At 27.0% G+C, this 25,532-nt stretch overlaps 1 protein-coding gene across 7 annotated transcripts in view; it reads right to left on the bottom strand.

Moving 5' to 3' along the window:
• LOC132921299 (potassium voltage-gated channel subfamily KQT member 1) overlaps window positions 1–25,532 on the bottom strand; it is a 250,277-nt gene that overhangs the window by 157,411 nt on the left and 67,334 nt on the right. For 6 of the 7 annotated variants that reach the window (XM_060984254.1, XM_060984249.1, XM_060984248.1 and 3 more), the window contains 2 exons: window positions 12,430–12,576; window positions 9,481–9,639 (listed from right to left, as the gene is read on the bottom strand). In XM_060984254.1, the coding sequence (XP_060840237.1) occupies window positions 9,481–9,639; window positions 12,430–12,508 (238 nt within the window). In that variant the 5' untranslated portion in view covers window positions 12,509–12,576. The remainder of the gene's footprint in view (window positions 1–9,480; window positions 9,640–12,429; window positions 12,577–25,532) is intronic. The other variant, XM_060984255.1, reaches the window with a different exon arrangement.

The following is a 25,532-nucleotide window of genomic DNA, read 5'->3' on the forward strand; positions in this document are numbered from 1 at the left end:
AGTATAATGAACGTGGTAAGTTTAACCTGAAATCCACAGATATAATAATTGTGTGACCACATTGAATATTTCCTAAAAAATCTCTCACTTCCAAACTGCTATGATTCAAAAGGGCAATGGGTTCAGTCAGCAGACGTTTATAATCCGCTTACAGCCAATTTTCCTTTTGATTCGTTTTGCTAATTCAATTACGCCCAATTATCCGGTCGAGTATGGGGGTTGAAGGCAGCAGGTGAATTGTCATGAGTTTGTCGTTATGATATTGCAGACAACCACCACTCCGTCAAAAATAAACGAAACGATATAAGTACCCATTTTGTCGATCGTTCACGTACACAATTAATAAGTGCGAAGCAAAACCCGGTGTCAATGTATGGTTGATCAAAAAAGAATAGAAAGATATCTATAATATAATCGATCGTATCTTTGATAAAATCCCAAATAATACTTTGCACAAATTCTCAATTTTCTGTCAAAAATGTTCGGTATGTTAGACCAAGAGACTTATACATTATTACATACATTATTGTAAGTACCATAATGAAGTTATAAATAATATTTAATAATATAAAAAAATAAATGAATCGCAACCCCTCATCCCTATATTAGTCTTCTATATGTGCTCGTAATATGAGTTTTATATTTTAGAGAAAAACGAAAAATTCATAAATACTTATATTTATATCTAGTGTATAATTATACAGATTATTCAATTACTTTAATCATCTATTACGTTATAACATGAAAATACCTACTTGTATATCTACTTATAAGTATTTTTTTAGATATAATATTTTTATTTTTATTTTCGTTTTATTATAAATTATTTGTTTATTAATCTTTGCGTAACACTTTCAACATGATAATTTTTTTTTATATGTATAAAAAATGTATTGAACGCACGTACAACAATATTTCAACGTAGAAATATATACTTATGCATTTCATTAATGTAGTTGTATTAGTGCAAGACAGAAAACGAAGGTATCATTAAAAAAAAAAACTACAATAATTTAAGAATAATTCTTTAATTATTAAAAATAATTTGATGCATATGAATAAAAAATGAACACATACTTAAAACTTTATTGTGAATATGAATAAAAAAATAGAAATCCAGAATTTCGTTAATTTAAATTTTAAATTGTGATTACCGCCTTCTGCAAGTGGTGGTGTTTTAGTAAATAAACTCGATTTTCCCCCCATTCAAACAGATATTATGGAAAAACAATAGAAATATAACACAATTATAGAATGTCAAAACAAAGTATTATAAAAATAAAACACAAATTCATTCTAACCTAAAGTTGCATAAATAACGTGGCAAATAAGTAAATAATCAATTATTATTTATTGGATTGTTTATAGTTATTTATTACTAATCCCTCTGAACGCCAAATACGAATACAAGTTTATATCATTAAACTAAAATATTAATGCAATAATATAAACAAATTAATGAATGTTTTAATTCATAAACAGTGGTTTTAAAGTTTATTATTTTTCATTTAAGTAGGTAGTGGCTTTAACTTAAACTACAACAAGTTATTATATATGTGATTAATATAAATTGAGTATAAAAAAAATAATGTATTAGCCCAGTGCACTAGTCACTAGTGCGCCATGATACACTTGGCGAGGCCTGATTATTAAATGTACCTACTACATAATTAAGTGAATGTATGTTAATTTATATTAGGTTATTATACTATCGTAACGTGTTTGATGCATAATTAATTATTTATCGTTAAATCTAAAACAAAAATATTGTGAGTAATTTATTACATTACATCATTACGTATTATTTATTCGGAATAAAGACAACATGAATAGACACGTTAAAATGGTGTTCACTGTTCATATTATAGTAATAATAAATGGGTTCATGTTTTATAATATATATCAGAGTAAAAAACTTATTTAGGTTACTAATATAAACAGAATATTATTCGAAACACTGTTTAAACCTAGCAACCTAACCTAACCAGCTTATTATGGCGAATACAATTGTTTTTGGTTTAATTTCGTTAATGTTTCATATCATATTTAATTACATTGAATGTAAAGAATGACAGAACAGCCAAATCACACCATAAACCTATATTGATTATCGATAATCGTTTTAAACAATATTATTGACAAAAATTATACAAAAAAAAGTATGATAATTTGTATTTTAGTAGCCTATAGAAACGGATTCAGTTGATGGGTTTAATAAAATTAACGAAGATACATTTTTTTTTATTATTATTATTATTAACTGTTACTTTAATGAGTGCTTGTATATCCAAAATTATGTATTCAAATTGTTAATAAATCAATTATTCATATCAATAAATAAGAGAGAAATTGACAGATTTATTATAATTATAATAAATATAATGAAAAATATAAGACGTTTTTAAAAATTGCTTATTATTAACAAATTTTACATTTCACCCACAATAAAAAATTGTCCACGTCGGTGGTCCAAGTAAAAAAAAATCTTTTCTACTATAAAGTTGTAATATCAAATTATATTGCGTTCAGTAAGCTGAAAATATTAAAAAAGTGGGTTGTTTCCATCTTATAAACATAATATAGCATAGCAAGTTTGTGTTCAATAGCTTAAATTGTAAATAGTAAACTATCTAGTAATATTTTATAAATTATTATAAAAAGAATTGATCTATTTTAAAACTTAAAGTTAAGAATGTATCTGTTTTTTTACAACATTTTATTATTGAAGAAAGTTATGATCATTTTTAAATTGAGATATTTTACATGCTATTTACAACTTGATTAAAAATTAAAATTAATATTTCATAAACAATTTTTGTACGATATTATTATATTTTTTTATCACAGTAACATTTTGTAACGTAGAAGAATTACAAGTCAATGATCAGGAATAGAGTTGTAAAATATTTTGTTTTTAACGTCATGACGTGTATAACTCGCTATCCCTTGATACGGCTGGCGTGTAACGTCTAGTAATCGATATACGCAACAGCAGCATAGATTTATGTTTTATTAGGCGTTATTAGGTTATATTATATCATGGTAGAGTAGTGTATATCAAATTGAACAACGCCGGTTGCACGATGTCGGTTAAAGTGGTCGGTGGTGTTTATTTTTATTTGCCCCCTCAGACAAATTAAATCGACATGAACCCTCCTTGAAGAAGGAAGTCTAAACGCCGTAAAAAAAAAAAGAAACAACAAGATAAAAAAAAATAACCGGAGGATTACGATTACTCCTTCCACGCGGTCGTATGAGAAATAGCTTATTTGTATTTTATTTACGGGCTAGCAATTTAAAGACGGAGCTCCGGTTTTATGATTACACTACACCGCGGCAATATATTTTCTGAAGATCAAGCCACTGACGCCTTGCGCACAACTCACAATCACCCATTGAGTGATTTGGATTATCGTAAAAATATCTACTTTGTTCGTTATATATTGTTCGGACTCTCGTCCACAGGAATGTACAATAAAAACAATACTCGTGGTTAGAAATCAATATACCTACAAAGTATACGTCATATGATAATCATTAATCACAAAAATTATTTTAATGACATATTGTGTATAATATAAAGCTGTACTGTCCAGTCGATGCGTGGCGTGCAATATGATAGGTGGGTATCGACATCATCACCGCTTCGACATGTACGCTCGATGAATACATAAAAAACCATTTAAGATCATATTATAATATATTATTATATGTGACCACCGCATGCAGTAAACGCACACAATACGTCATAATTTATTCGCGTGACTATTATAAAATGTATATTTTAAAGGGAACATTCCAATTATTCATCGGATTGTCGTTTCCAGGGTTATTTCGATGCAACTGAAATAGTGGAGGATATGGTAGAAGAAAAGTATTTAGGTATATAATATTGTGTATCACTCTGGTAATAGAAAATTATGGTGTAGCCAGTCTCAATTTAAAATTGATTTTATTTCGTTTGACTTTTTTTTTATGCGTGGGGAGTTACGCAGTGCTTTGACATGCGTACGAAGTGGAACAAAGCAACTGTTTGTCCGTGGTCAAGACTTGTCTACGGCTATTTATTTGTATTATTATTTGCATTTAATTTGTATATGATTTGTAATTGTTAATATATTAATTATTATAATAATGCATTATTTACGCAATTGTTAACTATATGAGTATAAAAAGACGATGTAAATGAAGTTTCGAGCCAAACGCATAGTAACGCATTATCGAAATAATGTACACCGGCGAACGATATGATTGCTTTTTTAATTTTTAAAAATATACAAAGTAAATATAATTAGTCGTTATCTATACTACTTGCATATGTATTATTACTTTTATTTTTTTCTTAAATGATTAATTCTTACAGTGATCCATTCAATTTAATAATTTCCCTAATTAAAACTATAATGATAGTGAATGGTAAAGGACAATAATTAATAATATCATAACTGTACACAAATCTAGTACCATCGTCATAGTTATTTCATTTCAATGATTTGATAGTTACACATTTTGTCAACTACTATATTTTAACCAAAATAACAATCGTAAGAAATTATAAATTGATTCTGATATTGTAACAAATAACAATTAATATGTGTTTGAATTTTCCTCATTTTAAATTATTCCTAACCACACTACCACAGTACTGCAAGTATATAGGTACTCTCAAATAGTAGTATAAAAAGTAATATTAATATTTAAAATATTAAATAACTATTATAATGTAGCCAAACTCAACACAAAGTTAATAATTGTTCATAACACGTCAATTATTAAAAAAATTTCAAGTTAATATTGCTAATAAAGATTGATTTAAATAACTCCTAGTTATTAGTATGCACTTAAATATTGATAAACGATACACAGTCCGGCAATAAGATTGTGTACTTGTGAATTTGTGTATAAATAATTGGTAAGTGTGATAAACCCAAATTAATTTATCTATAATTTATGTAAATAATATCCGTTAAACCACAATGTTTGTGTGAGAGAAAATCAGTAAACATACAATTACATTCAAAAATTAAACATATATCCGTTTTTTAGTTTGTGAATCGATATTGTAGTAATAAGTGATAACGGCAACATCTTTTATTATTTATATTCTTTTGTTTTCACGACGCCGTTTCGGAACGTGTTTTTTATATTTTGTAATATCGTTTACGTTTTGTTATAATATATTATACGATCTATTGCGTTACGGCGTTGCCCGTGTATTAGATGCGTTAATAATGTGTGAAGCTCACGTTGATCAAACGGTTTTCAAAGTGTATTCGAATAAATACGTGTTTAACCGTCGCAAGATACAATGGAATTGAAATACGTCAGACGGCAGCGGAGTTATTATTAAGAATGTACTATTATATATTTATTAGTTTAATAAAAAATTCTAGTCGACCCTATCCAATAGTTGCATGTATTCTCATTTCTCGGTATAACTTTATCAAAAAGTTTGGTCACCCCTGGACTCTAAATTAATCTATTTACTTTTTTTTTTATCTATTTAGTAATTCAGTCAACGCCCAGACCGAACCGCTGGGTCTAGAGACTTGAAATTGTGTACAGAGGTTCCTTAAGCAATTTAAGGGCGCACTAAGAAAGGATTTTTCAAAATTCAACCTCTAAGGGGGTAAAAAGGGGGTTTAGACAAAATAATAAACAATTATTAAACAATTAAAAAATATATATATCTATAGCTGTATTAAAAATACCCTCTTTTTACTCCCTTAGAGGTAGAATTTTGAAAAATCCTTTTAGTGCGCCCTTAAATTGCTTAAAGAACCTCTGTACAAAATTTCAAGTTTCTAGACCCAGCGATTTGGTCTGGGCGTTGATGAGTGAATAGTGGCGGTCTCCTATATGTATAATGTATATAGAATATAGATATTATTTGTTTTATTTCAATAAAGTGTTTTTACATCATAATTGTGCTGTAAGTAATTAATATAGAACGCCCTACAATATACTTATCTAATCACATTTTAAAAATAATTTAATGTCAAATAATATGACAAATTGATAACTAAAAATTAAAAATTAAAAAACTATTAGAAAAATAAAATAACCATTTTATAATATCGTTTTATTAATAACAGTATGGCTATTTATCATTTTTTGTAATGTGACTGTGACACATGGTTTCTACTTGAACGATTTTTTTTTAAATCATATCCAACAATAATTCTATACAATGTATAGTTTATGATTATTGTGTATGATTTCCATCAATACCATCACAAGTTTGTTTTTCAAAAGATATAAAACAAAAAATTGTTTTTAATCAGACAATTTTTGTGTAAATATGAAGTATACAACACAAGATGAAATTATATATTTAGAAATCGGCTTTTATGAAGAAAAAAAAATTTAGGATTTAAACAGTTCAGATGAATGTTTATTTTTATAATTTCATATTTATAGATGAATTACTGACTATGATATTAATACAAATCTGAAATTCAACTTTTAAGTTGGTAGTAAATACACAATTCTTAAGAAGATTAATTTTAATTTTGAATTAATATTTTAGTACATTATTAGTATAATAGGTATATTATATAAGAATATTATAATATTACGTTAACGATTGTTGTAACAATAATAATCAAAATAAAACATAAAAATAAACGATTCCAAAGTCACATTTAGTTTTAATAATCGAATTTCCTATTGAATCACGATCGCCGTTAGACATGAAGCTATATATGTATTATAACCATGTACTTTAATTTTCACTCATATCGGTTCTTGTAGTAATTATTTATACGATAACACAATATTTTTATCAATAATTTTTTTTTTTTTTCAAAAATAAAAATAAAATATGTATATACATAATAATGTATATCTTAATATAATTCATGTATATATATACATTATATAGTGGAACCTCGGTAAGTCGAAATTTAAGGGAAATACTTCCCTTAGGGAAATAATTCGAGTTATCAAGATTTTAGAAAAACCATTTGATTAAAAGAGTTTTATAATGTATACACGTATTTTATAATTTTTAATTATTATATAATTACAGTGCGTATTTTATTTATTATTATTTTAAAAATGATTACTAAAAATGATTATTACTAAATTATTATATACTTGCATTTTTTTTATTGATTTACCGATTATATGTATCATTTGTTAAAAATAATCGCAAATCCCTTTAAACATAATAAAGAAGTAATATTGAGATCATTAATCGGGATAAAAACTATCCTATACACATATACTTTTTTATAGCCAGCATAGGTATATTAATTATTATCATTTATCAGAGTAGAACAAGTAGCTGTGTTGTAGCTTAACAAATATTTCTAACTATAAATTTTATTTTTTTTCTTATTTATCAAATCATATAAAATATAACTTGAGGTCTATACAATTGCTCTAATATTAAATTCAACTATAGTCACGTATAACTAAAATCATAATATTTTTTTTGTCTTTAATATACTTAAAATTTTTAAATTGATGTACGAATATATTATTTTTTTTTTTCATTAAAATAATTTAATATAATTAAAAAAAAATAATAATTACATTTTTATAAAAAATAAAATAAAATATACGTATATATATAGGTACTTTAAAGTATACATCATATAAAAAAATATTTAAATAAAATACAAATCGACAGAAAAAATAATGAAGCTGATTTAATTGAACCAGACTGTATACATAATAATATATACATATATATTTTGTACAATTTGAAAGTTACCAAGAATCTCATTTTCCTTTAATAACGCATTTATTCAAATCATTATTTTTAAAATTTTAAAATTTATTTAAACACCATATTTTCAGATACTCAGATTATTTTATGTAATTTAAGAATTGATTATGCACCACAACATACATTTTTGTTTACAAATCAAAGCACTATTTTTACTATAAATTGTTTGCGCACGTTTTTTTTTTTTTAATGTTGGTGCATCTAAACCAAAATTCCAATTTCTAACATTTAATTTTTGATTTATTAACTTTATGTAGTACCTAATTAAAATAATTCTTAATAACTATTAATTATTATACATCTAACTTGAAATAGATATATAATACTATTTGTGCAAGTATAAAATATTTATATTGTAGTAATATTAATTACTATAATTTTTTTTATCGCATTTTCATGTGTTTATCCATTATTCTCCTTTTTTAATTTTTTTACGATACATGACGATCATTAAATGGCATATAAAAAACTAAATACCTATATACATGAAAAATGGTGATTAAATCAGAATTTAAATAAATGCATCGTTAATAAATGAGGGTGAGATGCTTGGAAAATCAGCAATATGTATGTATACTTAAATGTTTATGGTACACATTTTCCTGTGGAAGACCAATTAGACAGATGTATTATATTATTGACGTAAAAATAAAACATATTAAACCCTACTTTAGTCGATTTGACAGAAAATTAATACTATTCACAAACAATAAAGCAAAACAATATAAATTTGTACTTTCATGACTGAGACATGAATAATAAATAAACTTTAGTTGTTAATCGTCTACTAACAGAACATAGAAGTACCCCTTCCTCACCATTCAACTCTTAGGTTATGATTTAAATTTCAATAGTCATCATACCGATATACAGACGCGAAGTAAAAAAATATGATATATTGATATTGGCATTCAAGAACTGTAATGTACCGAGATCGTTCGTCAAATTTGACGTTAGTGGAAATATAATTACGGTGAATTTTAATCGATTAAAAATAAATCACTGATGAGTGACTTACTGGCGTTTAACGTGTTTTACGCAGTCCGGCGTGAATATTATATTATAATATAAGAAAATATATCATAATTTCGCACATGTATCAACTATAATATAGTACACTCATTTTACCGGGTCACAAAATTGATGTGGTATGCCACTGGGGATGTACAGTACGTTTGTATTACAGACGTACGGGGTAATAATTTTATTGTTAACCAAGAAATATATAGGATTTTTTTTAATTTCAACAACAAACACTAGGATAGTTAAATGTAAAATAGTGTTTTATTCAATTACTTTTTATTGGAAGTTATTTCTTATAATATTCCCCGAGATATTACTAATAGCGTTATCCCGGCAATGAGTTGCTCGGGATTGGGGATGCCGTAACTATAGTATATTATAATATAATAACTAAACTGTATCTCGAATCAAACGACATTCGACAATATAATAGTTATATACAATATACGGAGTGGGTGGTCACGTTTTTAATTTTCTTTCCGCCGCAGTTATTTGATTGTACGTGAATACGCGCCGTCGAATCGCTCTGTATAACATAATAATATATTATAATGGACAGTTCGACGCATCTTTCCCGTTTATTACGTCTATATCGTTCGATACGAAGTATAATAGGTATATTGCGCGTTTAACGTCGATACTTTTACATGTATATACATATATATATATATATTTGGGAGCTGTACATATTAATTCGCTATATGACCGGACGGTGCACTCACTGCAGGACGATTGCAACGCGTCATTAACACCACCGCTACTAGTACTGCTCTCTCTCCTCCGGCAGTGGTCCACGACGACGTCATCGCGACCCACGACCGGGTTCAGTTCCAATATGGTGACATTGTAACGTTTTCTGGCATTCTTAGGACAAATATCCCCTGTAAAACCAACCAACCTGTAGTATCGACAGTCGACACGCATACGACCGACAGAGTATATTTTCTACACTGCACAAATGCCATATATATAAGGTACAATGTTTATTCTATATAATTAATTTACAGTGTTGTGATTTAAGGACAGGATAATTGGATAAATCACCTCCCGGCATTTTATGGTTGAATAAGAAGCTATGATAAGCTATAATTTTTCCCAATTTATATTTTTAAGCTATTTAAATTTAAAATAAAATACGCTATAAAATTATTTTGTCATAAAATATGTTATCATTTTATGAAGCCTATAATACAATTTTACCAAGTATTAGAATTTATTATTACTTTTATTCGTTTTTTTTTTTAAATTCTAGTCAGAAACTATTAGTTTTGTACTATTTTAGAATTCAATTGACAATAATATTATTCATACACCCCTCTTAAATAAATTAACAATGACTATGGATAAATGCAGAACGTAGATACATTGGAAACAGGTTAAATCGGTATCACCCATCAACATAAATGGGATATATTAATTAAACTAAAATAATAAAAATGGATTTGACTATAAACACAAATATCGCTGCACGCGAAAGATAATTTTCCTGCTTACGGCACTGAAAAGGGTTACTTAAGAACAACAATGGACGATTCTAGGTGTTCGCTACAAATGCAATATTCTATTTTTATTGTATTGAATAAATGTATTGACGAATTTCAGAATGTATAGCAAATAAAGCTGGAAATAAAAACCAAAAAACTGTCTTTCAATTTTTTAATTGTTATATAATATATTAAATTAATACCATATTTTAAAATTTGTATAAAACAGTTCTTTTTTAAATAATGGACATACGATTTTAGTTTAAAATAAGAAATAATAATAATTAACATATTTTACTAAAAATATTGGCATGAACTCCTGAAATATATGGTTAAAATATTATACATTATTACATTATATATAGTTGTACGCTATAAATTGTAAAGTTAACTGTTAATGGTTGGTAAAAAGCTGGTATTTTCTGAATTATTAGAAATTAAGTATATTTGATAGACCATAAACATAGAAGCATAGTTTTTTCTAAGCTTTTAGTGTTAAGTTCTTTTGTAGTCATGATAAAGTCTACTAGTATATTTTTTGTAGTTTAGTTGTTGCTAAATAAAATTATGTTTATTTTTTGGGGATGGAGAAAGTGTTAATCACACAAAAATCATTAATTTGATGATCCTTTCTCCGTGTTTTCCTAATTACGCCACTGTAGCTTACGTCACTTGTGGATGAACTAGCATACAATACACCGTGAAGGTATAATATCACGAAAATCTAAACAATAATATTAATAATACCAATATATATATATTAATTTTTACGATCACACGTCTTGAATACGTCTCTGCTGCAGCCTGTAGTACCTTAGTGTAAGCTTTTGTAAACTACTTCCGGCAACTGAATCGATCGGCACAAAACGATTCTTGTGAGTATATGTGATTTATGATCGACATGGTGATATTATTCTACGACGATCGGAAAAAATGTGATTATTCACCAGTATAAAATGCGATATTGTTTTGATTAACATTTAAAATAAATTTATGCATTTTATATTGATAGGGACAACGAAAGTTTAACATAAATATTTAAAAAACTTTCTAGACATGTTGTTTATGTTAGTAAAGAAAAGTATTTCTCCTTTCTAATATATATTTTACCATCAACGTGTTTTTATTGGGACACTAAAATAATATGAATACATATTTACAGCTTTAGTACTATTATTTGTAATTAATTTATAGTTAATTTAGTTTAAACGGGTTTTAGCTTCTAAGGTTTCAATAAAGTTTTGATAAATCAAATGTCCTACGAATGGAATGAATTTAAAGTTATTATGTCCCCTGTCAGCATAACTGTTGCGTACTGCCCGGGATTTTTCAATTAAAAAAAGTTATTAAAAATAAAATACGCTAGCTGATGAGGACCATCCTCTTCTTGATATAACCTAATTGACTCTAATTTAATTTGGATCAGTTGTCGAAAGCACAAGTCCATTCTCCGGTAAAAAAAAAATAGTCAAGAACAGTAAACACCAAACATGTCTAGTGTACCGCTGTGTACAAAGGTTAAAAAAATAATAATTATAACATAAAAGGTAAATATATGTATTTTTCTTCAGAATATAATTTATTATTCTAGAAAAACAAAAACGATACAGTACGACTGCAACAGAAGGAACAAAAGCATTGTTTCCATTTTTATTGTTATTATTATCGTTTATATTTTTTTGCATTTGCATTTTAACAAAACTGTTTATAAAGATAATATGTCATTTTATCGTGTTCCGACGGCCTAAACGATTTGTCGCATTGCAGTATGCGTGTGAGTGTAAAACAATTTATATTCCGGTTCTTAACAGTGGCACCAAGACGAATAGCTAATGCGCATCAGACTTAATGAAAATGTTTCCAGCCGTGAATTAAAAAATAAAAATAGGAAAGAGAGACGGTTCGAGAGTGAGCTTGATTGTTGTATAATTTAAATCGTGATGCGAATACAAGGTATTTCCATTAAACAAAATTCGTCACCGAAATGTCGTCCACCCGAACCCATTGAATATAATTATATGCAATTTATTGCGATAAGTCTCACGTTTGTCTGTCAAACGGTGATGTTTGAAGTGCAGTGTCAAAATGTGCATTGCGATCATTACGTGTCGGACGTACGTACGTATATTATAATACATGTGTATATTTATCATTAATGAACCAAAACAAACACTGAAATTCCGTTACCTTTGGTCCAAGAAGCAGGCGACAAGAGCTGCTGAGCCTCTTCCAGAACGACGGGATCCATAACGACTCCATCTTTCATCGTTGGCACAGCAGTCTGGAGTCAAATCATAATTCACCAGCTATATATAACTTCCGTCTCCGATTCATCTACAATATAAATATTATCACTGCATTACACAATATTTTATAGATAATATAAATTATATAGTGATCGCAAACACCGTTCATAGGTGAAATATTTTAAAAGCTATTATATTGCTGCAGCAGTCATCAACGCAAGACAAATTCAAAACTCGTCAAAAACTTAACTTTTCATCAAGCTATTAAAATATACCCGGTTATGAATTATCTTAAATATTAAAAAATTGGAACTTGGAACAATAAACTCAAATACTGTATTCATGTAATATTGCGATTTTTAATATAATGTTTTCATGTATCAAAATATCAAAACATAAAAATAGAACTATCATCTTGGATATATTTCCACAGCGTAATAAGTCATGTTTAATATAAGAAATAATATTAACTCTCAACAGGCAAGGCCGGTCACCCATTACTAAAACAATTCTTAAACTATTCCTCACCATAAAGTATCATTTTTTAATCGGTTCTCCCCCTCTATACCCTTTTTTCTTTTTTATTTTTAACAAATAGTTTCTTAATTTTTTTATTACAAAAATTTAAAAGTTTATAAATGAATGTAATACACTTTTTGTACATAAATGTTTGTATTAAGAATATATACCTGTGTAAAAATATTTTTAATGTGAAATATAAAATAAACAAAACTTTTTAAATAGTTGTAAAAATGAATAAAAAAAATACTTGGGTCACCCGTGACCAGCCTATCTCTTTCTATAAGATTATAGCCTTGCCTGTTAAAAGTTAAATGATACGAGGTACAAATTTAATTTAAAGCATATTTAAAAAAATATGTACATTTCCATCGGAATATGCGGATTAGTATGGTATTAATAAAATTGATAAAAACTACGTGAAAAGACTTCCAATATCCATTCAATCGATTTGGTGCAAATAGTGTAATATTTATAAATATTCCAAATTCTGAAACCTAAAAAATACCTATGATAAATCGTAAATGTGTACTTTTTGAATAATGACAATTATAATTTTTTATTTTTAAAGAATTATTACTATACATAAAATACGTTGGTATAAATTAAAACAATATATTTTTCGATTAACATTTCTAACCATGACATTTTATCAATTGTGAACCTTTGACGAAGAGATACATAACGGCGCCCGTGGAATGTAAGTCACTTCGTAATAACTGGAATTTGAGTTAATGGATCAAATGAGATGAATTGTTTACTAATTAATAATAGGTACCTATACCCATAGCTATATACATAGTATGTGATTTCAATCATTTATGAGTTATGACGATATCCATTTTACTGTAAATTAACAGTTTATAAGAATCTTTATAAGCTCTGTGTGATTAAAGTCAATACGACATTATTAGTAAAAAATACTATGGAACAAGCTTAAGTTTTTTTTTAATTTTAATATTGAGTTAAAAGAAAAACCTTCAGAATTTAAAATTATAAAACTTGTAATGAACATTTTAAAATAATATTGTACTTGATAACTATTTTATTTGCAAACATTTTGTGTCATTTTGAATAAAATATGGATTTTATTTACAAATATAAAAACTTTGGCGTACACTAACGATTAATAATCACGGACGTGTGTAATTTGCGCCAAAAACAACTTGAAGAAAAAAATATTTATGTAATTTACGCCACATTTGAAAATTTATTTGGTAATTTGCGCCACTTTTTAAGGTTGTAGTTTGCGCCACATAAAACTAAATAAAAGGACATTATATAATCTGCACCATTTTTTACCTTCAAAAATTGTAATTTGCACCGCTTTTGAATAATTAAACAATTTTTTTTACAAAATAACATATTATTGTATTTTTAATCATTCATCAACGAAGTTAATTTTAATAGTTATACATTTCTTGAAAATTATTTAAAAAAATATTAAATATAAGTACCTACAATGCCTGTTATTAAAAAAACATATAAAAATCAGTTATGTTATAACTATAAATAAATGTATATAAAAATAAAAAAAATAAAAAAATTATTTCTACAGATTAACATATTGTATTTTTAATTATTGATTAATCAAGTTCATTTTAATAATTATACATTGTTAGAAAATGATTAAAAGTAATTAAAAAAAGTATAATAATTTCAATATATAAATTTTCAGCTATATTATAGTTATAAATAAATGTATGTAAGTATACTTAAATTCCAACAATTGAAGTTAAAGTGTAGTTCAGATTACATATTCTATTTCGTTTTCTATCGTGGCGTAAATTATTGAAATTAATAAAATTGGCGCAAAATACCATCTCCCATAATAACATATAATTATTTTAATAATCTAATAATGACTTTAATTCCATTAATTATATGATTATATAAAAGATATTACTACTTAACAACAATAATCCATTGTTCCTGAAATAAATAATTTGCACAAATTTTATTCACTATTCGTCAAATTTAAAGTTATACAATACTCGTTTGACAAAGTTATTGAATTTAATGTATATCGAAACGATATTGTTCCTTAATTCCAACAAAATTGTAATACGCGATAAATATCTCATTGATAAAAAACCCTTTTTGATACAAGTATTATATTGTATTTATACTTATTTATAAATAACCCTAAACCTAAATAACACACTAGAAAGAATTACGTAAATAATTTTGCAGATTGAAACCATATAATGAATTAAATATAGCTATTGTAATTATAATTATTAATCAAAAACAATAACCGGGGTATGAAATATAAATGACAAAAATAAGTCAATGTTAACATTAAATAATTGTATTCTAGAAATCCAACGCTCGATACGAATCATTTTTACTGAAAAACAAATATACCCATAAAGAAAAACGTTTTGTTGCTGTTTCTCATTACTCTCTTGAATTCAATAAATCGACCATATCAAAAGACCACTATGTTATATGTGTTTAGAATTTATGTACAAGATGTCTACATTATAATTTATTATTTGAAGAAATATATTATTTATTTTTAAAAAGTACTAATTTTTTTCAACACTTTTTAGAAAAATAAATTTAAAAAAATTGTAATCTTAATCATTATAGAATTTATATTACTTTGAAATATAAATGATTAAAAGTTAATGCCACACTGATTTAAAGTGCTAATACAATTTTGTTTTCTACCTACTTACTTTGTTTTATATGCACTAATGAATAAGTATATATTTATATGCATAATAATACGTAAAAAAATATAGGAATTTTAGAATTACTTTTATTTTTGTTTATTAAATGTTTTACTTTTAAAGACTTATATGGGTAAATAGAAAATGTTTTCCTTTGGTTTCATTTACCAAATGGGACAACACATTAAATCAAGATTTATGAGTAAAAAAAATATATATATTTATATGCAGGCATTTTATATTTAAGCCATTTTAAAAATATTATTATTCCTCGGGTATTAAGTTACTTAAATCAAGCCCCAATGTAGTAGAAACAGGAAAAAAAATCTGTGGCTACCACTCTTTGTGATAATATTTATCTATATATGGTTCTAAAAACCTTAGACATAATGTGTTAAAACATTGTAAAAATTAATATCATTAAATTAAAAAAGTATATTTTGTATTTTTATTACATAATAAATATGACAACAAATTGTAAAACTGATATCAGTGATTTCATAGTACCTAAGTTTATCTTTCAACACAACAGAGTACGCAAAAAAAGAAAATGAAAAAATAGTTTGATTTTTAATTTGATAAAGTACTTTATGTAATATCTGTTTTAAGATGTCAAGTATAATAACATTATTACGAAATAATAACTAATAAAACTTATTTTGGTTTGGTTAATGGCAATAAATACATAATTTTTCTCAATACATAAATTCTATTTTAATTATATTGACATTTAAGATTTTAAATTGAATTTTTTAATGTATTACTTAAATTTATTCTTGGAATTTGCTATTAGTCAAAAAATGTACCTATAAGAAAATGTCACGCATTAAACACGAAGCGTTTTTAGTTAAAAAAAATTAATGTATTTTAACTCGTATACTCATAAGCGATATGTTATAATCAATTAAATTTTGTTTTCATTATCATATCATATTCTAGATAACCTAGCAATTGTGTTTTGATCGATTTATACGGGAAACTGATTAAAATCATTATCACTATCACTTTATAGCTTTTCATTATTTCGATAAAAATGACTGATAAAAAAATATTTGTATCTTATTATTGTTGATTTTCACGTTATTTATTCGGTTTATACCCATAATCGGTACGGCTGACATACTATGCGTACCTATACCATACCTATTGCATTCCGTTTAGATCGCACATCGTAAAAATAAAGTGTACATCTAAACGCTTTTCGGACTTTTATTTTTCATCGGCCACGTAAAACACACAATACAAATCAAAGTATTTATAACCAATGGTCATACCTACCAATCGGATATTATTATTAATTGGGTCTGAATCTAACCATTCTAACCGAACGCCTCCGCCACCGAAAACGGTCGGGTTTTTTCTGACGAGAGCGCTTACCGATCCTCAGCTATTTCGATGCGCCTTGCAAACGACATAAATCATTGCTACAGTTGAGCTCGCGGCAAAAGGCGCATTTCACGGTGCTAATAGTCGCCCGACCTACGCCAATATCATATATAATATGTTAGTGACCAATGATAAACGACTTGAAATCCTCGAAAAATTGGTCCCGGAGGAGTTCTAATCACGATACATTTGTCTTTCGGTGTCCGAGGTAGAGACTGCAGCGGTAGCAGCAACGAACGAAGTGTGCGCGGGACAATGCCGTTCGGCAAATGATTAAAATTCTTTTCGGCCATCGCGTACCGAAGATGATTATCGTGATCGTTAATATCGACTATAGCGTATCAAACGATGGATAATAAAACTATGAATAATGTTTATTATTATTTGCGCAAGTACGTTATTCACATGAGACTCGCAGACCGATTTCAAATGCAAACGCCTCCGCTGCGTTTAATTAGATAATAAAATACACGGTGTGCGGCTTAAAAGTCCTAATAACACTAAACGCGTAACACGTATGCTACATAAACGGACCGTATAAGACACGGCTGCTATCAGATCGATTATGAAAAAAAATATAAGATAATATATTATGATGTTATGTGACTGTAATACAAAAATTAACTCATGTGCTTCAGTCGATATTTGCCTGTATACGGCCACATATTGAATAATCATTACAACATCATCTAGATTTAGAACTTTCGATTTGAGTACTTATATTAGGAATCAATAATTTACCTTTTAACATAGTCGCATAAATTGTGGTTTAATATATGTATATATATATTTCATATATTGTTTTTGAGTTTAATTTTTAGGGTTTACAAGAAAACAATAATACTTTTTTTGTGTTTATGTAAACCAAAAATAATTATAATCGTAATTCTAATAAACTGCAGTAGGTATATATATATATGTATGTACATTGTATATGTATTATTAGTATTTCAAAAATATTGTATTGACATAGAAACACTAATTAAGGTCTGCAAAAAATAATCCTAAAAAATCAAAATATCCAACAGTTAAAAATGCAATGTTAAAATTGCCAACAAATTCAATAAGGTCTAAGTTCAAAAAAATTTAAATAGTTTTATTATTTAAGTATGATTGTCAATTGTTAATTATATAATATTAACATTAAATAATAATGAAAAATTAAATTAATTAAAAAAAATATTTAATTTTATAACTAGTAAAAAGTGCCAGAATATCATTCAAACTATTTGATCGGTACTAAACTACTAACGTATTACATTTTCTATTAAATTCAAAACAATTACAATATATTTTTTGTTACTCAGATACAAGTCTCACGAAAAAATAGTTTTAATTTCTATTAGCTCTTTAAATATTTTATTTATTCATTGTCTATCCAACGCCCCCAACCCTTTGGTTACTTTATTATCTTTTTTTTTAAATCGTCTACTTTCTTTCACGGATTTTATACCCATTAATATTTTAAATTTGATAATTTAGTTCAGAATATTTTATTCTAATTTTTTTTCCCTAATATCTATCATACATATAACATAATATAATAGGTATTATGGTATATTAACACAAACTTCATCATCATACCGATTCACATCTATAGAAACGACTTTTTTCGGTGCAAAACAATTTCGCTCTATTAGTATTTTATTTTATTTTTTCCATTTGCAATCAAGAATTGGTGTTACTATTTACACCCTCTGGTGTGAGTACACAGTTTCGTCTCGAATATTAACGTGAAAACTGAACAAAATGTTTAACGGTACATTTCACTTATCAAAGGTCAACACATAAATATCCAATTGTTTTACACGAACGATTTTACAATTATGTAAATGCGTTTCCGACGATATTACTATATATAGTAATTAAAAACACAATTAAACGTGGTTTCACGACCAGAGTAAAGAACTTATTCGTTCGTAACTACGAACATAATAATACGCATCTTATTGCGCATTACTATACTTTTCAAATGCAAATCTTTATTAAAGCGTACATTTTTTTTCTACTTCTAAACAATCTATTACGGTGTGCGCGTCGTCGATCGCGAAAAGCCCGCGCCCATGGCGTTGGACTCGCGTCTTTGACTCGACGCAAATAAATTACCTCCACCCAACAATAGGTTTATTATTACGAACCTGCTTTGCAATACCATTGTGTATATGTATACATATGTGTGTGTGTACGTAAATATGATAATTTTCATACGACGGAACCGTCACGGAAGTACAACGTATCACGCAACACTTTGAATTTCATCCGCCGAATGGAGTACATTACCTATATTATATTATTATACCTTCATATAATTTCGTGTTCCTTTCCCTCGGCGTTGTTTTGCCCGCCCGGCACCCGTAACACTGATATTATAATATAAATTATCTTTTTGTAATTATTTTAATAACAACAACGGGCCAAGAAAAACGAAATTATTTTCAACTTCCCAGTTAGCATGCGATCCTTTAATGACGTCACGACGAACCGGTGGCGCCACTTCGACCTGTAGGTAACTCGACTGTTGTGCGGCGTTTGATTATTACGCGTCAATTGACTACTTAATATAAAATAATTACTATACGATATATTATAGTGAAATCCCACAATGATTGTACTGCAATCGTGAAATTGTTTAAATAGTATTTTTATTTTTTTGTATTCCCATCGGTCAATATATTATACTGAGAGAGATAGATATTGCATAGATAGATAGTACATGATAACGGTGATGCTCATTATTTCTACACAAAATAATTTAATTTTCTGAAAAAGTTCATTTGTTTTTATCCTTGTGTTTGTTAGTAATTCTATTCATCATATTATATTGATTTTTATAACAACTACGATTACTGATTACATGCCTGCACAAACAAACATAAATTACTATATCTACTGTTGACGATTATGATAATTAAAATTACTGATAGTATTATGGAGATGATTATGGTTGTAATAATAATAACTATACAAATAATTTTTGCATAGTCATTGAAAGTTATTTGGCCAGTTATTACGACAGGTTGAAAATATTATTTTAAAGTGGTCAGTTCATTGATGTAACCAGGATTTTGTTGATAAGGGTGGTGGGTTCAATAAACAATTATTACTTTTATCTTGATTTGGTGACCATCTACAAGTATAGTTCACAACAAGCAAATAAATCATAACTAGAGACCGAATTTATATGCTATATACGCCTAAAATCTTAAAGATAAAACGTTTTTATAATTTAATCAAAATAATTGTTTATAAACATAAATATTCTTATTTTTGTAAAAATATATGAAATACTGAAAAAAACAAATAAAAGTAACATTTTATACAAATTATAAAATAATAAATAATTACATTAATACTAATCTTTTAAAATTATTTAAACATTCATATTTAATTTATATTATGATTGTAATATATTGGAGTATATCGATTAATTATATTTTACATGTCACATGTGTGATTGTATACAGTACACAGTTACATACCTAAAATTCAGATTTATGAATTCAAAAAATAATAATAATTTTTTAAATAATAAAAATAAAATCTAATTTTATGTAAGAGTAGAAACTGACAGAGGTCAAAAATATTTTTGCATTTTTTTTAAACCATTACATTTTTTTTTATAAAATATTCAAATTAAACCCCAATATAGCAATATATTCTTAAAACATATTACTTTGCATAAAATATTCTTGAACCTTGAAATATGCTTTTTTATGCCATAAAAAAATGTTGTATATTAGTTCATAGGAAAATGAACAGTCTGAAAGCTTATCCAATTAGAGTTGTATACTCTCAGTAAAAATATATAAAACCATAAAAATTCTGTCTCTAATAATAACCATGTTTTATACAGGTAAAAACCTAGAAAATTTATGTACGTAGTGAAGATTTACTTATTTAGTAAGAAAAAGGGAAATATTTGAGTATTTAAAATGATTTAATATTTTTAAACGGGGGGAGGGGGCGATAGTCCATACACTTCTTTTTAGTGCGCGCGCCCTTGGATGTTACAGTTTTGTAAGAAGATTCGCATTTTGTTTAGAGTATCAGAAAACAAAAAACGATAACGGATTGTTCTCTAAAAAATCTAAAATATATACGCGACAGCATCTCAAAACAAAAAACGTATATAACGTTATAAATCATAAAGATTTGGTTGAATCATCTCGAAAAAAAAATATATGTGTTCAAAACAATTTATTATGATATGCGATGGTGCTTAATAAACGCTTTTTTATCGATTTCTCATTGTAAACGAACAAATTATTAATGATGAAAAGTTATCGAGAAAAATTTAAAAATCATTTGGCGTATTAACCTCAAATGTTATCGATTTTGACATGATAATATATCGTTCTTAAATAAATAGGTAGTTATTATTGTATCACAATAAATCTTGTGCTATAAAAGGCTCACTGCACTCCCATTTAAGGTCGTTATTGTTACAGTTTATCATACGCATAGCAATATGATAGAACTCCCGTTCGTATAGCCCAAGAATATTTTTATGGTTTGATAAAATTATACAAGACAAATCAAATTGTTTGTATCTCGATTCTTGTTAATATAAAGAAAAATATCTTCGACAAAAAAAAAATAGATTCATATCCAAGGTATATTCAATGTGGTACTAATTAATCAAACTATTTAAAATTAAAATATAATTATCTTCAAAAGGGTAAATAATGTTATAGCTTAATTTTTAAAAAATTACTTTCTAACGTCAAATACTCGTATGTTGTCTTAATAGATTTTATTTATTTTTTTTAGTATAATACTACTATAAAAACTAGAGTAATTGTATAAATCAGTGACGTATTTACGAGGGGAGATAAGGTAGACATATATCCCCCCTTCACCCCATTTTTAACTTATTTGTATATGATTATAGTTTGTGTTTTTCCATTTGTCACTCTATCAGTGAAATGTTGAGACGTTTTGAATCGAAAATTTTAGCTATATTTCCTCCCCCCCAAAAAATCCTATATTCACCACCGGTAAAAGTATAAAATTGGTGTGTATATAATATGAAGTAAGACAATTCTATTTTTTAAGACAAATTTAAATGTTAATAATCATTCGAATGAGATTTTGTGTTTCAATCGTTTATTTGAAAAGTATAAATTACTATTTTAATAACATATTCATAAGCTCTAGTTTTTCAACGGTTTTCTTTGCAAGAACTAAATCAAACAAAGTTCAAAAATTATTATATCATACGAATATTAACATAAGTTTCAGTCTGTGATCATCGTGTCACTGAACGAAATATAGTACTCGTGTTTGAAACTCAAATAATGTGTGTATCAAAAACTTAAATTATATAACACATTAAAAAGAAATAAGTATAACATTTGATTACTTATAGAAACGTATTATAAATTCGGCCGGAACATAAAAAAAAATCGTTTTCTTGTGCCACTTTCGTGTGTATAGGTAATCAAAAGATCAGATATTGTGTACAACCTACCACGAATAAACATTATTTTTTACCTACAAAGAAAAACTCATAAACAAAAAGAAAGAAATTCTAAGTGTTATAATATCTGACAAAACTTAGAATTTAATAATATTTGATTCGTATTATATAATAAATGTTTTACTAACATGGAATAACAATAATTTGTTTTATAAATTGAACTATAAAGCATACCGTTTTAAGTTTGTATTAAATAAATTGGTAAAAGGTATACGTCATATCCTTTATATATTTTTATACGACTTTTTTTTACGAACTAAAATAGTGTATATTTCCAGTCTAAATTTCAAAAATAATATACTATCTAATATATATATATTAGATCAATGCACAATATTATAATTTACTGAATATTATATCATATGCTTTTTTAAGGTAAGGAGTGTACGACAAAAATAATAATTGGTTTAACGTGGCCATCTCGGTGAAATTATTTCCACCGGTGTATTACTGTCTTGCTCCTATATACCCGAAAGTATCACCTTAATTTATTTTTTACTACTAACACGATTGAAAAAATAGGAATCCAAAAAAATTGATTACTATTGAAATACAAACGTAGCGCCCGTCGCGAGTACATGCAAAGGAAATATATTATCATTCTCGGACCTTTGAACCCGGCCAAACGTATAACAATAAGCCAATGCACCGCGTGGACGTTTCGTACTTTGATTTCCCAATCGTTGGCTAGGAGGTTTGGTTGGTTGGTTACCTCTTATGCATACATATATACATATGAGTTTATAAAGGGTGTACCTGACCTATATATTTATGTATCCTCTGTCTGGTCAATTTGTTACGGTCCGCGACCCGAGTTTATCGTGTATGCCGACCGACGAACGCCACGGTCCGACGCCGCACTATCCATCGTCTCTCTAAATCTTTCGCTCGGCGCGATGACAGAGAGACCGCGAATATTTCAACTATACTATTACACTGACGACCGACCGCATGGTTATTGTACCTGACGTGCGAGTCCTCCTCAAACAGTCGAGTCCTAGTCAAACGACGACCAGTTGAAGACGGTTTGCGAACAATTTTCATAATTGCAAATCGGGAAAACTTCTCGCGAGCCTTAAAATTCATATACCCCCTCTCTACTACTAACAATACTTTGTTCAGTCGTGTGTACAATTTTAAACTTGGGTCGTTTTCTATATTGTTATATTTACGATGCCGTAATTTGATATCGTCATGACACAATTTTTTTCGATATTGAATTTTTAAAACGAAACAATGATTTTTGCAACTATTTACATAATATAATTATATTCATAGGATTAAAAAGTCGTACTCGAATGTCTACGTTAATTTTATTGAACGTAAGTAAAATTATTGAATTTTTATTTTTCATATTTTGAGCAATTTTTTTTTTTTGTTTTATATTAGAACCATAATTATATAACGTAAATCTCTTATTTGAATTTTACATAATGTACTCATAATATACTTATAACAAACTAGACATCAAGCCTATCACATATTATAATTAATAAAATTATAATATTGTAGTATATCCGAATCAAAATCAATAATTCGGTAAATTGTAAGTACAGTTGTCTAAAAAGGTATTGCACAGATACACAACTTTATGGTGTTTAAAATGCTACCTATTAAATTTTCATGAAGTGATCCAACAGTTTAAAATCACTTTTTTATTTATTATAAAAAATACTATTATAAATTATTGTATGTCTTATCACTATAGCAATATTATGGTTTACTTTTTTACATCGACTATTATAAAAATCTATACAATATACATTAAATAATTGGCTGATTAAGAACTAGCGTTAATGATAATTAATAGTTAATGTTACATATTATTACTGTGTAATTGTATTATTATCATATAAACAAATTTGCGTCTAATTATTGATTGCTCAATATCTTATAAATATTTAATAAATAATTACTAAAAACTAGTAATACGTCATAAGCACCATTAAGGTACACATGTTTCTGACGTATACAATGTACAAAAATCCAGATACACTTTAAACAAAAACCAAAAATAATAAATCACTTATCCATATGCTAATGTGTGTTATCTCATTTATAGTTCAGGATAATTTAGCTAGTCCGTTCGCATTCGCACTACACCCAGTCGGAAATTATTTTTAAATGTCTAACATTAGCAAATCAGTTAAAAAAATAACTATACGCTACATTATTTGGAACACAGTCATGTTGACGATTAAACGCACAGATTTTTCAACCATATATCTTTTGGACGAAACTGCAGTTAAAAGTTATAAAAATTAGAATTTTTCAGTGAATAATGAAAGTGTAGGAGTTAACAACACTACAAATAATGATAATTTTTTATTTAAATTACAATTATTATTTTTCATTCGAATAACAAAAATTATCAATGTTTAGATCAAGGGTCATCAACCTTCTTAGGCATTAGGTCACCTATTATTTTTTAAATCCCATGGGCCGCATTCATAATGAAAACATGACATGTATTATGTGATTAAAAGTATATGCATGAAACGCTTAAAATGTGTTTTCTGGTCTCAAACAGAGATATAGCTAGCCGCGGGTTGAATACTACAGGTTCATCCCAGATATTATGTTAACGTTTTAATATTTAATTGTGAAACTTAACGAAACTTTTTTTTTATTACATTCAAGAATAGTATTAATAATAATAATAAATTGTTAATTGTCAATTTTTAGCCTCTCGTGTACTATACTGTAGTAAATCATTTAATCTGTTGAGTTATAATTAATTTATAAACTAAATTTTTTATTTAAAATTAAATAAACTCCGTTTATAAACTATAATAAAATATTATATATACCAGAAGGTCGAAAATGAAAATAATTCAAAGCAATTAGAATTAGTTGTGAATTTTGTTTTATATAAAAGCACTTCTGTGTAAATTTCAGAGATACTTCACACTTGAGATTTAGTTATACGAACTAGAAAATCAATACGGAGGTTTTGATTTGCGATTCGCTATTTCATTATTA

The sequence above is a fragment of the Rhopalosiphum padi genome, chromosome 2, assembly GCF_020882245.1.
Source record: "Rhopalosiphum padi isolate XX-2018 chromosome 2, ASM2088224v1, whole genome shotgun sequence".
NCBI lineage: Eukaryota > Metazoa > Arthropoda > Insecta > Hemiptera > Aphididae > Rhopalosiphum > Rhopalosiphum padi.